A 15,977-nucleotide genomic window follows, 5' to 3' on the forward strand; every position below is an offset into this window, starting at 1 on the left:
GCAGCTGCCTGATCAGATCAACGAGTACGAATCACTACTAGGGGAGCAATCAAATTGAGGCGGAGAATTGCCCTACCCGTGCCCGGAAGTTTCAGGGTCACCAAGACACTAGCGCCAGGTAGCACCATTTACGGACTAGCCTCGTCGTACTCGTACTCGGTATCGTATTGTCAAGACGCTACGAGTGAAGTACGCAATCGCACCTCAGAAGCATCTGAATAAGATTGAATCACCACGGTACAGGATGGGCATCAAGATACTCCAACATTCTGAGTCATAAGAGACTGCGGATATGCCCTCCTCAACACGAAATTCTTACAGCGAAGACGTAAGTTACCACGTCGATGAAAGCTCATGCAGCAAGCTCCAGGGACGCTGCCCACAGAGAACATGTCAAACTGATGGGTTACCTACACCGATTGCCTGCCCGACACGCAGAAACTTTGGTCCAGCAACGCGCTGGCGAAGCTCTATCGCTAGAACATTCAGACAGGGTCATCCTCAACAAGAGCGCCACGGTCTCATGCGAAGTGGACGTAGTCTGGGGCTGGAGGCTAGGACAGGAAAGATATGCCTTGTTGAGCGTTCCAAGCCTGGGGCGCGTAGTATCTTGAGGATGCCATATTCGGGACTGTTGCAACTTCGACGGCATATCGCTCTCAACCTCCTAGTCACGACATTTGATCATTCCATGACCCTAACAGGCTGACCTGCTGGGTGACATTTTTTAGCTCTTTCAGAACACCGAGGGTTTCCACCTTCACGCTTCCTTGCTCTGCTAGCACAATACTGTGTAGACATTCAACGAAGAAGACGTATTGCCAGTTCCTATCTTGCTCTCTCGTAACCGTCGGTCTACTCTTCTGTTGATCTGAACCTTTGCTTCTCGGCCGAGGCCGACTCTGGATAGCACTGAGGTTGAAGCCGTGCTTAGCAAAGACAGCTAGTGTCGTTGCTAGAGACCCTGGGACATGGTGAGCAATTGTGAAAGTCCATAATGATTTGATCTGTGCGCTATTTTGGACAACTATGGATGGGAGGGAAATATCGTCGTTGGTTCTGTTTCGATTGCGAAGAACAAGGAAGCGAGTAGTGTTCGCGCCAGGCTCGTCCTCGATGTCGATTGCGATGCATAATAGCTCTTTACTGTGCTTAGTACCGGCTAACGAAGACGATATAGCTGCGATTCCGGCACTAGATCCTCCTTTTGTTCCCGCCACCAACGCGGCAGCTGCACTAGTAGAACTCGTGTCGATTCGTTCAACATGTCCTGGGGGCAGCAGCGCTGACAGAATGTTGTTGCATTGACCCCAGACTTGAGGATGTGTATACAGTGTCTTGATAGTCAACTTTTCTAATATATGTCTCAGGTCTCGCGTCTTCGCTTCGGAGCCGGGGCCATTGCCATGGGCGTGTCCGTTTTGTGCACCGTTCGTCTTTGCATATGTACCATCATTGTCGTAGCTTGACAAATATGCCATGTCCTGCTCGTTCAGTATATTCGTCGCCCAGGCCCTCGATACAAACAAGCAATGATGCACTTCTAGATAATGCTCAGCAACCACCTCAACATCTGGGTAGGAGGATGTTGTTGGATCGAGTCCACATTGTGCTAACAGGTCAAGCGCTTGCACCACGCTTCCATTAGTGCTATTTTCTACTGGAAGGACTGCATAGTCGTAGTGATCGTCCCTCTCTGGCCCTGCTTCTTGCAACGCTTGTAGTATAGCTTTGAAGGAAGGCAATGGTATGGCTTCGGTGTGCGGCAGGGCTTCGACGGCTGCTTGGTGGGAGAACGACGCTTCAGGACCGAGGTATGCTGTTCGTTGTCTGCGAGCTTCCATGATGGTAGAGAGTTTGGGAAATGCCGTAACGACCGTCCTTCGCGTTCACATCGAGCGTGGGACTCGGGTTCAGCTTCGCAAGCTCTGCTTGAATCGTGTGCGGCGTATCAGCTCAAGGAAACAGGGAAAATTCCTACCTCAACATCGATAACATCATCTTATTGATCGCACTGGCTTGGGTTCTCAGCTGCACCAGGGTCCATGATACATCGACAAAAGCACTGGCAAGTCTGAAACGTGGACGGCAGGTTCCAAAGCTACAAGCACCTCGAGCCTACGATAGAAGAGTTTCAATCACCAGTATGGACGGAAGTGCGCTTAGTGCGAAATGTGGTTGGATTTCTATGGTCGACAAGATACCCCAGAAGCGCATTCCTCACCCCCCAATTCTGCTCCACCGTAGTACAATAATAAAGACCTAACGATGCGCTCAATTATATAGTACCTCCGTCCCGCGGCCCGCCCTACCTCGACTGAGTGGAAACCCCGTACTCCGACGCAACCGAAATGTGACTAGTAGCTTGCACAAAAGGCGTCCTCACCAACACGATTGAAGTGATGTCGCCCAACAATCACATATGTCGGCTACCAGGGTAGTTGAGACATGCTGTACAGCCTCAGCATTTCCTTTGGTATCTTGGAAAATCCTGGAACAACGAGTATTCTGGCTCATGGTAGGCTTCAAGATACATGCCTCAAACCAAAGGCGCATCAAGCCGGTAGCTCCGAACGAAAGGTTTTACCATTGTTCGTAGGCATCTCTTGTGGTAGCGCGTGTTGTGTGCCTGGCATCTCTGTCGCGACATGGGGAGCCGGCATCTCTTGTGCAGGTGAATCGATTGCGTTCTTTTTATCATTAGGTGAATGACGGTCGACAGCACTGTACTGGGGTAGCTCGGAGCCCATTAAACCATGCTTGTCGTCCGTCGGAGATGTGTTCCCAGCCCCCACTGTTGCTTTCTTCTGCTTCCTCCTCCTCAGAAACCATGCTAAAACTGCGATCAAAGCCAGAACTACCACTCCTCCAACGACACCACCAGCGATCGCTCCGGTATTTGAACTCTCCCCATCCTTCGAGCTCGAGCCACATATTGCAATTGCATCACCGCTTATCTGAGCTGCCTGGTTCGCATTCGCGATGCTGAGCTGTTTCTGTTCCCAATCCATGATTATGTAAACCATCGCCGCGTAGGGTATTCCAAAGCTTGCGTAACTATTAATACTGGCCGCGGCCTGGCCATACATTGAGCTCAACGGCATGAAGGCCGAGTAAGCTGTATTTTCCGTGTCGCCACCCATCGTTGACAAGATTCCGTTGTCATATGCTGGAGGACTGAAAAGCGCCTCGTTCGGTATCGTTGTTTTGAGACCATTTGTCAAGGTGATTGTGACATTGCCTGGGGGCAGGTTGTCAAGAGGATAGCCATGCAGCTGCAAGGTGCCATTGGAGGAGACCCCATTTGTAGCATTTCCCCACCTATAGAACGTCTCGTCCGGTACCATCATACTCGGATAGTAAGGATCAACGTACGCAGTGAACTGCCCAGCGGTACCGTCCGGCAACAAGTCGACTGTTGAGCCGTCTGTTTGATACTCCATGCTGGCGACTTGCCAGCTAGGTCCATTCTCAGCATCAGCGACATTTCTGCGCTGCAGCTCGCCAGTATAAAATCTGTCCGCATAACCCCCTACAATGAGTGATCCTGCTCCAGTATCCGAGTACATCCCGGGATACAAACTCCATGATCTTGAAGGCACAACTCTATCATCGAACAGTTGACTGATGAACGATGAATTCTTGCCCAAGCCAAGACCAGCATAGAAATTGAGGTTGGAGTTCGCTTGTATCAAAAGAGGAAAGCCAGAGAGTTTCTGAGCGGCAACGCTAAGGATATCATTGAAATAGATCGATCCAGCCAAAGCAATAAATGCGTCCTCAGTGCTCTCTGCTGATCCATTCCACGCGTCGTAAGTCGAAGAAGCGAAAGTTGAGCTCGCAGAGGCGTCGTAGCCACCCCCAATGATTGAAACGCAGGTCGAATTCGACTCCGAGCCGCAAGTAGCTATGTTGTTGACGAAGGTGTTGTTCATAAAAGTTGTTGGGGTCAGGGAGAATGTTTGCGGAGGACTGCCGATCTGCACTGCTATACCGTGAGACTGCGCTTTGCCGTCGTTTGTCAAAGTAATGTCCTGGAAGGTCAACTGTAGGGGTTCGATGCCCGAAGTACACGACATTCTGTATGCAAACGCTTCAAAGCGCAGACTGCTCGTAGTCCGCACTGAACCTTGGGACTGATTGATCAAAGAGCAGGAAAATGGAACGCAGTCATGGGAATGAAGGCAAAGAAGATGATCCCTGTCACTGGACGGTCCTTTGCTTACCTCGCCACAACTACCTCCTTAAGGCTAGCGGGGCCATCTCTTTGAAACGCGACCTACCAGATGCATGTCGATCTGACGAAGTGCCAGGTTCCCACATATGAGAATATCGAACGGTGCTCCTGAGAACGATAAAGTCGGCAACAGCTGGCAGCTAAGCAGTTCTATCTGAGCATATTTTACGACTGGTGGCTATCACAGATCATCAAGGAGCAGATGGGATGGATGAAGTTGATCTCTGCCTGACTTGTGATCGCCCGGATTGAACAATTTCGGAACACAAGTCGTTTGAGGACTTGCTAAGGCTTGGCATTAGCGGCAGACTCACCCGATTGGTTTAACGCATAGACAGGGGATGGAGGCGGCTCCTGCCGCCAACACGAAAATCTCGGAAAAGCGACCAGTCAGTCAGGTTCTAACCGATTACTAGCCACAAAAGGTGAAACCGCGCGCTGCCCAGGGGACGTCTGCGCCTTTCGGTCAGCGTTTACGACAGTCGCCCCGTTCAGTCAGGGCCATGCCAGTACTATATGCTAGTAGTTTGGCAGGCGAGAATGTCATTGGCTGTACATCCAGAAAAACCACTGTGTATGTCTACATTCGCTAGGACTAAGATTTCCAAGAGATTCAGGTAGAAGTGGGGACAGTAAGTGACATTGGCCCAGAAGACACGTCCACAAGTTTGGACAGGCTCCTCTGCAGCAGCTGACATCTCCTGCAAGTATGTGCGTGGGAGTTGCCTGCAAAGGGTTGGTGTTCGTCCGTACTTAATGATGGGCATTCAACACCTGAGTAGCGTTGTCGGAGTTCATGACCTCTATACCTCGAAATGACCATAAAGTCGCTTAATCAGATCTGCTCGATGTTGTTATATCCATGACAGACACTTACATGCCCACCTCTGCCGCCCAATGATAGTGTTTCCAATTCTCATCGACTCGAGCCGAAGGCCTCCTGGCTCTCCGAAGCCTCTCTCAACAAACCAAGTTGAGGTCTATCCCAGGCACTTCTCTTTTCGTGTCGCTCCTCGGTAGGCACACTCGGACCCGGCTCCCCTAGTTCTTCCTCGCTCAGCATCTTCGCGCCCTTCGACTCATCATGTCTTTCAGCTGCATCAGCCTCCCGCTCGTACCTGTCGAGCACGGTCTCAACGCTGGGAAGGCTGTCGATGCTCCCACTGGTCCTGCTCCGGTGACTCGGAGTCGTAATCGTGAAGCGTATGCCTGGCGTTCTCGGAGTGCGGGGTGACCTGGGAGATGTCGAGATTGGCGAGGTCGACATTGATAGTGATGATTTCGTTGTGAATTTCGGCAGCTGCGGCGGCTTGGATGCTGTCCGTTTCGGCAGAGTCCTGAGTTGGGCCTCCGCTTCAGCGTGGTCTCCTTGCTTTGTATGTTGACGTCGACTGAACTTGGTCAATATAGCAGCTAATACACCCATGAAAATAAGCACGAGAATGGTAATGCCTGCGGCCAAGCCTCCGGGGTCTGCCATCCTTCATGTATGGAAAGGTATGAGAAGGTATGCCCTCAGGCAATGCGCAATGTCAATGTGCAAACTCATTCAGTAGCCACAGCATTGCCAACTTCGCAGCCTTCGCATTTGACACTCCATTGCAGGACCGAGACAATGGATTTGCAGGTTCGCACACGATCCTACCGAGAGCGTGCCTGGAGGACTGCAACAAAGAATCAGCAGGAACGCGGACAAAGGATCTGGAGGTCAGGTATGCATGCGATGCGATAGGAACCGGTGCAGCTCCCGAACGATGTGTATCTAGATCGCGCAGTGAATGTCGTGCCATTAGCTACCTTTGCAGACTGTTGCGGCAGGCCTGCAAGTAGAGTATGCCATACCCATGTTCATCAGTAGGGGAGCCATTCTCGGAATTGAGTAGACATCTGCTGCTAGTGACAGCACTGAAAGTACGCACAACGTGATATCATTATTGCCACGCGCAATTTCGAGCTCAGAATTGAAGCCTGCAGACTCTCAGAGTCTCAGACGAGTTAATTCGCAGTCATGCCGCAAGTAGAAGACATTTGTGCAACATTGGATAATATGCGAAACCCTAGTGCTTCAGTTGAAGAATAGGTACTCCGTAGGTACTTCACAACAACACCTATCTAGAGCTGTACTAGTGTTGCACAGAATAAGTTGTGCTAAGATCGAGTTTGCCATGTATCAATCTGACATACTTTATCTCGACGCCGTGATCGTTCATTGCTGGTTTCTAGGGGATCAATTGCGGGTTCGTCAGCCCTCCTTCTAGGTGCCCTGTTTCTCCGTAAGGTAGATAGGAAAGAACAACCGCGAGACAGATTGCATACAATTGCCTGACACGCACTGTTCGGTGGACTTCAATTTTCTCGACTACCTCCTTGACCGCGAGATACCCCAGCTCAGAACCACAGACCCAAACAATCTTCGCAGAACTCGTATCGCTTCGCGCTCCCACGCCCGAAGATAACAGGAGCGTCCGATTCAATATGCTGACCATAGTAGATCTTCCGGACGAGATATTGCTCCAGACAATCAGGTACCTAGAGGTTGCGAAGCTCGCACCTTCATTTGATAGTGTGCTAACAAGCTACTGACCTTGTCTTGCAGCATTGGCGCTCACGTGCCGTCGACTTTCAACCTTGTCTGGACCAGCCATTGTCCGCAACCTCGTGTTTGAGCTTTCCAACAGTCAAAACGAGTACTTGCTCCCTTCGAACCTGCTCTCCGAGCCGCAGTCGTCAGACTGTGACCGCCTAAAGTTACTGTTGGAAGCTTTCGGGCAGAATCCTATGATACTTCGCCATGTTCGCAGTGCTGTGTTCAGGACATTTGGCCATGCGGACAAAAGCCTTATCAACACGTTCATAGCATATCTGTCTGACGCTCCAGGCCTGACGGATCTCGAGCTGACGCATTGCTCACGGGGGGATATCAACCACTTCGCGCACCTGATCAATAACGACAAAGGACGATTCTCAAGGTTGCAATATTTGCGCTATGCACCAGAACACGAGAGCGGCAGTCTACCTGCAGATGGGTTTGATGGTATATGTATGCTGCTATCTAGTTCCTTGAGAGTTGTTAAGATGAACTGTTCCGTTGTCGAGCGTTATTTCACAAAACCTACAAAAGAACGGCACGCCTGGTCTGGGACAACGAAGCTGAACGAAATAGTCATAAGTGGCTTCCGTTGCGATGAAGCCGCTCTGGAGCTCGTGCTCCCTCGCTCCCCACGCCTGAAAGTCCTCACTTTGCCTCCTCCTGGCTACGGCTTCTTGGAGGACATGGGAAGACTCGACGGAGGCCCCCGTCGGACAGTGCCCAGATCAGGGCATGCAGATGGAACTGCTTTCAGTCCAGCTCGCATCGCTAGCCTAGTGTCTCCGGTGTCCAATACACTAGAAGATGTCAGCATGTATAACGATCGCATAGTCGTTCAGATACACGACGGAAGCAGGCTTGATCTGTCGGTTTTCTCTAGCCTGAAGTGCGTAGAAGTGTCCAGCCACTTCTATTTTGGTAACTACCCATCTGTGGCAGAGGCTGCAGCAGATGCCTACAACGACGGCTTCTGGAAGCTCCTACCGTATTCCGTTGAAGAAATTCACATCCAGTTCGATGGATTGCAAGGCATATTTCACAGTCTGGAGCACCTAGAACAAAGCTTCTCTGCTGTCGAGGAAAGCTGGGAGCGGTACGACAGACTTTGGGCGAAGGGTCCTGGCGACGCAATCGCTGTAGCAAAGACACTGTCCTTCATACACGAGATCATCACGCGGAAGCAACATCACTTCCCCTCATTACGCTTGGTCAGACTGGTTGAGTCTCACAACACTAAGCTCCTGGGATGGACGAAGCTGGAGCGCGGTCTTTGGCATTGGGTGAATGTGCTATCCTACTATCCAGAGCTTTTCGAATCAGGAGGCGTCCATGTCAATATTCTAATCTACGAGCCCGACGAGTACCCTGGGCCACCGGATGAAAGGAATGATGAATGGCAGGCAGAACCTGAGACCACTGTCCAGGACTCGTCCATCTAATTTGAGGCCCGGATTCTCGGCTTATGGCTACTCGAAATCAGTTACGTATCACCCCTAGCAATACCTGCGTTGGCATCAGGGCCGCTTGCAGCATTAGGTTTGCACCATGCTCAAACAGCCTAGTATGTGCTTCAATCTGATCTCACTCTGCCCCCGACCAAGAACGGAAAAAAGTAGATCAGGTTGACCTCGAGCATAGATGCGGGTGGAAAAACGTTCCTCCGATTATGCTCATTATTCAATATAATAATATGGCATGTTTGGTGCGATATCGAAACCTAGAGGCGGCCACCAGAAGAACGAGCTCGTCAACGCCGGGTTGGGGAAAAATACTGCTCAACGTGGTAGCACCAGGAGCAGAACGTTGCGATCAACACCTAGATTTACCTCGGTTAACAAACAAGTCTTGGAAAAGCTGAATATTCTGAACAAATCAGCTAAACAACACCTGGGCACGGCAGCCCAGTCTGGAAGTTGACTCAGCAGCATAGCCACTCACTCTCTCTACCGATATGGCCTCCCAAGCCCAGCCCCAAGAGCCCAAGCCCCGCCTCGGTCCCCCAACAACCACAATAACAGACCTCTTCCGCCTCTCCTCCCGCACAATCCTCATAACAGGCGGCGGCGGCGCCGTAGGCCTCGAAGTCGCCCGCTCCGTCCTCGAAACCGGCGGCGACGTCATCTGTCTCGATCTCGCTGCACACCCCCTCCCAGACGAATGGCAGCGCGTCCAAACCACAGCCGAAACCCACCACACCAAAGCCCGGTATCACACATGCGATCTCACTGATCCCCAAGCCCTCCAAAGCACATTCGACCACGCCGTCTCCCAAGTACGATACCCCCTCCGCGGCCTAGTCACCTGCCACGGCCTCTCAGCAGGTGGCTCATCCCTCGACTTCCCAACATCGACAGTGACGAAGCTACTCGACGTAAACATAACCGGCACATTCGCCATCTCTCAACTCTGCGCCCGGGAGTTGCAGCGCACGAACTCCGCCGGCTCCATCGTTCTATTCGCGAGTATGTCCGCCCACGTCTACAACCGCGGCGTCGACACAGCCGCCTACAACGCCTCAAAGGCCGGCATCGTACAGCTCGCGCGCAGTCTAGCGGGGGAATGGGGTAGTCGCCCGGGCACACCGCTTATTCGAGTCAACAGCGTGAGTCCGGGGTATATCCGCACAAGGCAGACAAGTGAGACGCTGTCTGAGCCCGGGATGGAGAAGTTGTGGAGTGAGGGGAATATGCTGGGGAGATTGAGTTTTGCGGATGAGTATAGAGGGGCAGTGCAGTATTTGTTGAGTGATGCGAGTAGTTTTGTTACTGGGACGGATTTGAGGGTTGATGGGGGGCATACGGCTTGGTAAGGAGATTCGAAGAGAAAGCGGAGCGCAGAGGAAAGAGATATGAGTTATGTTATTGGCATCGACGAGCTAGACCACTTAGCATCGCGTTGAGAGGCGGTTCAAAATCGACCTTATGCGCACTTTGGGGCGGATGGGGTATACGGCAAGTACACAGTCTTGTCATTTACAGGCCACTGTTCTAACGCGCGCTCCAGTACCCACCGAAGCTCCGGCAAAGATACAGGAACCTCCAACTTACCTCGCCCCAACCGCACTGTGGACAATGTATCGGTTTGCACCACCACCCCTGGCCACACGGACTGCAAGTCTCAAGCTCATCACAGAGCTCCCTCCGCCGAGCCTCAAAGACATGGCCAGCGCATCCGGCGTGAAACTTGTGTCCGCAGCCGTCTAAAGCGATGGTACATCTTTCGCCGAGACTCGAGACGGTGTAGTCGGTTCTTCTTGTATCCTCGTCCTTGTTGAGGGAGTAAAATCTGTCATTGACATCCGGATTCACAATCGCGTCGTGTGGCAGATTCTTGCTGCAGATGCAGCAGGTGTGGGCGGAGAGGTCAGCGGTTAAAACCTCTGCGCCTGTTGCGTACTCCATGGTCACGATCGAGGTTGGTGGGATCTGTGCAAGTATGAGTCTGGCTCAAAGTTGTGCAACCTTGTGGCTTAGGTTGCGCTGTCGACACGTGCAGACTCTTGCCTTCTTATGCATTGCGCGCTTGTGGTCATTGCCCCACAGCCTCATAAGGAGTGCTTGTTGTTGGTCAGTCGACAATGGACGGTAGCATGGCATGTCCTTGTACATACGATCGTTGTTGTGAGGGCTGGAACAAAGAGCAAAGTAGAGCCTGTGAAGCCTGAGTTCTCTGGAGCAACAAGCATCACTGCATGTCGCAACTCCTCAGTGTCAATGCGATTGAGGAACTTGGTATAGGATTTATCCTTCGAGGGCTGCCTCGATTTCCATCAAGATACTATAGCTCAAATCACCTCAACGGTAGGCTCTCACATCACCCTTTGCCTCTTCATGGCGTTACCCCCATGCGACTCTCTTTGTCGTTTCCGTTCTATCTCCTCTTTCATGATCCGCTCAGCCTCGCTCATCGGCTTCTGCTGCTGTAACGGCGCTGCTCTCTTGACAGCACCAAATGCATTTTTCTTGCCGGCTGATGCAAAGACGTTCTTCGGTTTTGACGCGCCTAACGACATAGGCTTGATCGAGACCTTAGCAGGCTCTGGCTTGATTTCTGCGGCAGCCGGTGCTTCTGTCGCTGAAGCCGATTTCAATTCTTTTCCCGAACCCTCGTCCTCAGGAGATGCACTCTTATCCGTCAATGGCGGGCTAGGCGGCTTTTCCAGATCAGGCTCTTTTTCCACAACCGGAGGTTTTGCGCCAAAGTTCAACTTGATCTTCTCCCTGTCCGCTCGCTTGATACCTTCCGTGTACGCCGTCTCATCTTCCTGCTCTTCTTCCTCCTCCTCGGCCTCTCTTTCAGCCATCCTCGCCTGTTCCCTAGCTTTCCGTATCTGCGCCTCAATCAACCTCTGCTCGCGACTCTCATCTCCCCGATCCTGTCTCTCCCTCTTCTTCAGCGCCTCCTGCCGCCTCATAGCCTCCGGACTATTATCAATCCAGCTCAACATCAACGCACTAGCACCGCCCCTCTCCTCCCCCTTCTCATCAACCTCAACCCTGCATATCCCCTCCCTTCCAAGATACTTCACAAACTCCGTCAAAGAATTCCACTTCGTCGCACTCATATGCACATGCTCCTTGTTCGCAATATACTCGTTGTAGAACCTATTCGCATTGATCCATTTCTCGCCATGGCCCGTTCGCAGTAACTGCAGGAAATCGCGCTTGAATTGGTTGCTGAAGTCGTTGATTGCTCTTCTTGGATCCTCGCCTAATGCCAACATGTTCTTGGTGTGTGATTCTGATGCGACGTGGCATTTGAAGCCGTTTTCGTCTCGACATTGCTTCTCGCAGGCCTGGCAGTACCAGCGTAGACGCTGGAGACCTTTGGATTTGAGTTGGTTGGCGATCGCCTTTGTTGAGCCTGCTTCGGCGCGGGGCATGATTGTGGTGTTCGCGGGTGAGACTGATGTCAAGGAGGGCCTTTGGTGGATTGATTCGTGTTAGCAATAGTTGTTGAGTATCGAGTTCGGAAGCGGCTAAAACAGGCGTAATGAGGCAACCAGTGCAACTTTCTAGGGTTGGTTAACCAGGTGGGCGCGTGCGGACTTAGTGTTTGTGATTGGATCAGGTGGCAGCGAGAAGAGAGTCGAGACGACGAGTAAAGTAATGGCACCGAGGAAGTCACGATCGAATTCGAGAAGCGGCAGGTGTAATGCGCTATCACCACGTGACCTTCTTCGATAAGCACTTTGCGGAGGTGAAATTCGCCTGCATCGTTCTCGAAAAAAGTTCAGGCTTCAACTTCGAGAGCTGCAAAGCACAACATACTTCTACAAGATCACGCCGTCCCTCTTGACACAACAATTCCCGTCCAGAGAAGGTTGCAGTGTTATTCTCGTCTATTAAGACTTCATCAGCACTCCGAGACCTCGAATTCCACCCACCATGTCCAACTCCGACGAAATAACCTGGCAAATCCTCGCCCACCAACACTGTTCCTACAAACTCAAACTCGACACGCGCTCCCAAAACTTCTGCCGCAACGAATACAACCTCACCGGCCTCTGCAACCGACAATCCTGCCCCCTCGCAAACAGCCGGTATGCAACTGTACGCTCCGATCCCGCCACAGGCACAATGTGCTTGTACCTCAAAACACCCGAGCGGAACCACTTACCCTCAAAATGGTGGGAGCGCGTCCAATTGCCCGCGAACTACGAGAAGGCGTTGGCGGTGATAGATGAGAAACTGCTGTACTGGCCGAACGAGAAGTTCTTCGTGCATAAGTGTAAGCAGAGACTTACGCGGTTGACGCAGGTGGCGATTCGGGAGAGAAGGATCGCGAAGGAGGAGGAGAGGTTGGGGGAGAAGATTGTGCCGAGACTTGCGAGTAAAGTGCGGAGGAGGGAGGAGACGAGAGAGAGGAAGGCTGAGAGTGCGGCGAAGGTTGAGAGGGCGATTGAGAGGGAGTTGATTGAGAGGTTGAGGAGTGGGGCTTATGGGGATCGGCCGTTGAATGTGGAGGAGGGGGTGTGGAGGAAGGTGCTTAAGGGTTTGGAGCGGGCTGAGAAGGGTGAAGAGGTTGAGTTCGAGGAGGAAGAGGAGGAGGAGGGTGAGAGGGAGGTCGAGGTGGAATATGTTAGTGATATGGAGGAGAGCGAGGCTGAGGAAATGGAGGACTTCGACGACTGGCTGGGTGGTGAGAGTGCGGATGAAGACACAGAGGTTTCCGGTGAAGGTGAGGGGAGTGAGGAAGACAGCGATGAGGAGGAATCAGATGACTCGGAGGAAGGAGCAAAGAAAGCTGCCGCTGGAATCAAGAGGAAGAGACCAGCTCCACAAGCCAAACCACGAAAGGGACCCAAACTCGAAATCGAGTATGAGATGGAGCAACCTGCACGGGAAGCCTTGCTGGCTTAGTCAATCTACGAGTCTATTCAGCATATGCGAAATGGCGTGACTACAAAACTGTTGCGGCCAGCGTCAAGGGTTACATGTATTGCAAGCTTTGACGATGAAAGATGAAAAGTATTATCTGGGTACAAGCACGAAAAGTCACTCGCTTGCTGGCAAGGAAGGTTGAAGTATTGAGGTAGCATGATTAGAAATGGAACAGAGGCTGTTCTAGACACGAGCATCTTCAACAAACTGCTTGACTCTTGCAATCTACGGGCTCTTAACGCTCTCCATAGCTTCATGATCCCGAGTACACATTGAAACATAAAACCTTAAGGAGAAGCCTGCTGGGCACTCGCCAACGAGAAAGTTGAGCGAAGATTGGATTATGATTCGTTCAAACTTGTATCTGCCCCGAATGCTATGTGCAGTGCATGATATCGCCATATCACACCATACCGCTAAAACATCAACTCTTAATGCCCAGTTTCTCCTTAGGCAAGCACGCACAAACAGTCCCAACCGTCCCTATTATCGTGCCCACAACGATCAACACCCAACACAATATCCTCTCCGGCGTCTTAATCACATCACTCCCATGGAAAATCTTCAGGTAGAACCAACAAGGCAGAATAATGCAAATGGTGAAACAGAACGCGCTCCCCATCAACGCCATAATGCTATCGAAGTCCGGAAAGCCAATCGCAACGCCGAGTTCAAAGATATTGATGAGGACTGCGACGCTTCCCCGTGCTAGACGATGGAGAACTGATTTCTCGGAGTATGCCCGAGCCTTGGGGTCCATCTGCCGCAGATCGATCAGGAATTTCTTGTTGATTGTGTCCATCATTGGCCGGTTGGTCAGCGGGAGTTTCGTGATGGGGATGATGCCGATGAGGATTAGAATGATGATTGATATGACCCTGGGGTAATGTGTCGAGCCGAGTATATTGGCTGTGATCTCGTCACGGACCAAGTCGCCGAACATGAGGTAGCCGATGACTATCATCGTGATGTTCAATCCGTAGACACTGATGTATGTTGTTCGCACAGCGCGTGGATACTTTTGTGGGTGACGCATGTCCTTGTAGATGGCTGGAAATACGCTGTGACCACCCCAAGGGGCCAAAAAGAGACCGAGCCCCAGTGGTATGGTACGCAGGTTGCTAGGAAAGGCATGAGTGGTAGCGGTTTCGCGGAGCGAACCAGGTGTGTGGGGTTTTATTAGGCCGTCCGTGAATATCAGGATGATGATGCCGACAACACAACAAATACCGAGAATGCTGGTCACCGACAGGTATTTGAAAGGGACAAAGTTTAGCGGCAGTAGGCCAAGCGCGAGAACAGCTTTCCAAGAGAGGACGGTCACTGAGGGAATGAGGCTGTTCATGCTGTCTGCAAAGAGAATGATAAGAGCAACGTTCGCGGCCGTGAGCTCGAGGAGGAAGATTGCTTCTACAAGGCTCCGGCCCAGAGAGCCGAGAGCCAGAAAAGCGACATCACCGTAGGTCGTTGAGGCAGTGTTCGTATCCAGACACTTCGCTAGAAGTCTGGCCGTGTACTCTGTGACTATGGCTACTCCAGTGAGCATGCCTATGCCAAGGACCCAACCGGAGTAGCGAACAGCCAGCGGCAGAGCAAGAATGCCCACTCCGATCATCACGTTAGTAGAATTGAAGATGGTCATGGGCACCGTGGATTCGCCCACTGTCCGCTCAATGATATCACCGTCAGGAGTTGTCTCGACTTCAACAGGTCTTTCTGTAAGGTCATCCTTGTACTCGTCCGGAAGATCTCTCGCTCTTTGACTAGCTTCTATTTGCTGTTGTATGAGAATGGATGCTCGCCTTCGGGCGGTCTGTGATATTCGGGAGGAGATGCTGCCGTAACTAACGCCTAGCTGCTGCTCCGAACGCCGTGATCGAATGGAGAAAGAAGGCTGATTTGCAGGTGCTGACAGCAATGTCGTGGTCTCGCTAGCTTGTGGCTGCGAAGTGTTCTCATCCACGCTTGGTCTGATCGTTTCCGAGGGCGACCGGGCCTGCGCTTCAGCTTCTTGCATCTGCTCAGTGAGCATTGACTTCAGCTGCGGTCTTCTAGGCACGTCCTCTGTCCGGCCCACCTCTTCATCGTCCGCATTTGAAATGCTTACTGAACCTCTGCGTACTGGAGTGATCTCGTGAAAGGCAGCTGCTCGCTGGAAAGAATTGACAAAGTTGTCGATGCTGTTGACACCACCCATCTGGCGTATCGAGTTGAAGCGCATTGCAATCGAAGATCTCCTTCTACGTAGGGCCGCCTCATCTTGATTTTGTCCTTGGTGTCCCGGCACTCTTGAAGCCAGACTCTGTGAAAGAGGTTGGCCCTCTTGTCTCTGATTTTCGTCCTCGGTGATGGACTCGAGAGAGCCGAAGGACGAAGCTCGACCTCGATCGAGGGCAGCCCATGTCGTTGGCGGCTGTTTATTCCGTTGTGACATTGTGAAAGGTTAGGACTCTGCTGTGGCTTGGTGGAAAGTCAGTGAGCTTTTGCTACCTGTTCATTGTCTATAAGCACTGAGGTCAGATTTGGAGTTGGACTTTTGTAGATGCAAAGCAAATCTCGGAGCTAAGATACTTCTGGGATGAAAATTTTGGAGCAAACACGAGATGGTTGCATGAAAAGATATCAAGTGGAAAGACCTGCAGAAGTAAATTGATCATGAGTTGCTGTGGGCAAAGATTGCAAGGTTCGGCAGCTCGACTATTGATAAGCCCAGCCAGAAGCCATTACCCGAACCACCTTCTCGTCATCGAGCTGTTGCGGAGCTGGT

The 15,977-nt window shown here is 51.7% G+C and overlaps 8 protein-coding genes across 8 annotated transcripts; 3 read left to right on the forward strand and 5 right to left on the reverse strand.

Moving 5' to 3' along the window:
• Nucleotides 1-671: 671 nt before the first annotated feature.
• Nucleotides 672-1,844, reverse strand: PHA2 (prephenate dehydratase; the record flags this gene model as incomplete). Its single annotated transcript, XM_064874270.1, has 1 exon — nt 672-1,844. One exon carries the CDS (start codon nt 1,842-1,844, stop codon nt 672-674), a length of 1,173 nt encoding a protein of 390 aa, XP_064729992.1.
• A 711-nt stretch (nt 1,845-2,555) lies between these two features.
• On the reverse strand, nt 2,556-4,079 carry PMZ80_005854 (uncharacterized protein; the record flags this gene model as incomplete). The annotated part of the gene is made up of 1 exon (XM_064874271.1): nt 2,556-4,079. One exon carries the CDS (start codon nt 4,077-4,079, stop codon nt 2,556-2,558), a length of 1,524 nt encoding a protein of 507 aa, XP_064729993.1.
• A 1,074-nt stretch (nt 4,080-5,153) lies between these two features.
• PMZ80_005855 (uncharacterized protein) lies at nt 5,154-5,717 on the reverse strand (the record flags this gene model as incomplete). The annotated part of the gene is made up of 1 exon (XM_064874272.1): nt 5,154-5,717. One exon carries the CDS (start codon nt 5,715-5,717, stop codon nt 5,154-5,156), a length of 564 nt encoding a protein of 187 aa, XP_064729994.1.
• A 1,298-nt stretch (nt 5,718-7,015) lies between these two features.
• On the forward strand, nt 7,016-8,266 carry PMZ80_005856 (uncharacterized protein; the record flags this gene model as incomplete). Its single annotated transcript, XM_064874273.1, has 1 exon — nt 7,016-8,266. The coding sequence occupies one exon, from the start codon at nt 7,016-7,018 to the stop codon at nt 8,264-8,266; it is 1,251 nt and encodes a 416-aa protein (XP_064729995.1).
• Nucleotides 8,267-8,778: 512 nt separating this feature from the next.
• Nucleotides 8,779-9,636, forward strand: PMZ80_005857 (uncharacterized protein; the record flags this gene model as incomplete). The annotated part of the gene is made up of 1 exon (XM_064874274.1): nt 8,779-9,636. One exon carries the CDS (start codon nt 8,779-8,781, stop codon nt 9,634-9,636), a length of 858 nt encoding a protein of 285 aa, XP_064729996.1.
• A 999-nt stretch (nt 9,637-10,635) lies between these two features.
• PMZ80_005858 (uncharacterized protein) lies at nt 10,636-11,709 on the reverse strand (the record flags this gene model as incomplete). Its single annotated transcript, XM_064874275.1, has 1 exon — nt 10,636-11,709. The coding sequence occupies one exon, from the start codon at nt 11,707-11,709 to the stop codon at nt 10,636-10,638; it is 1,074 nt and encodes a 357-aa protein (XP_064729997.1).
• Nucleotides 11,710-12,214: 505 nt separating this feature from the next.
• Nucleotides 12,215-13,189, forward strand: mak16 (the record flags this gene model as incomplete). Its single annotated transcript, XM_064874276.1, has 1 exon — nt 12,215-13,189. The coding sequence occupies one exon, from the start codon at nt 12,215-12,217 to the stop codon at nt 13,187-13,189; it is 975 nt and encodes a 324-aa protein (XP_064729998.1).
• A 445-nt stretch (nt 13,190-13,634) lies between these two features.
• PMZ80_005860 (uncharacterized protein) lies at nt 13,635-15,644 on the reverse strand (the record flags this gene model as incomplete). Its single annotated transcript, XM_064874277.1, has 1 exon — nt 13,635-15,644. The coding sequence occupies one exon, from the start codon at nt 15,642-15,644 to the stop codon at nt 13,635-13,637; it is 2,010 nt and encodes a 669-aa protein (XP_064729999.1).
• Between the last annotated feature and the right edge of the window lie 333 nt (nt 15,645-15,977).

The sequence above is a fragment of the Knufia obscura genome (assembly GCF_036327395.1).
Source record: "Knufia obscura strain CCFEE 5817 isolate CBS 148926 chromosome Unknown scaffold_6, whole genome shotgun sequence".
NCBI lineage: Eukaryota > Fungi > Ascomycota > Eurotiomycetes > Chaetothyriales > Trichomeriaceae > Knufia > Knufia obscura.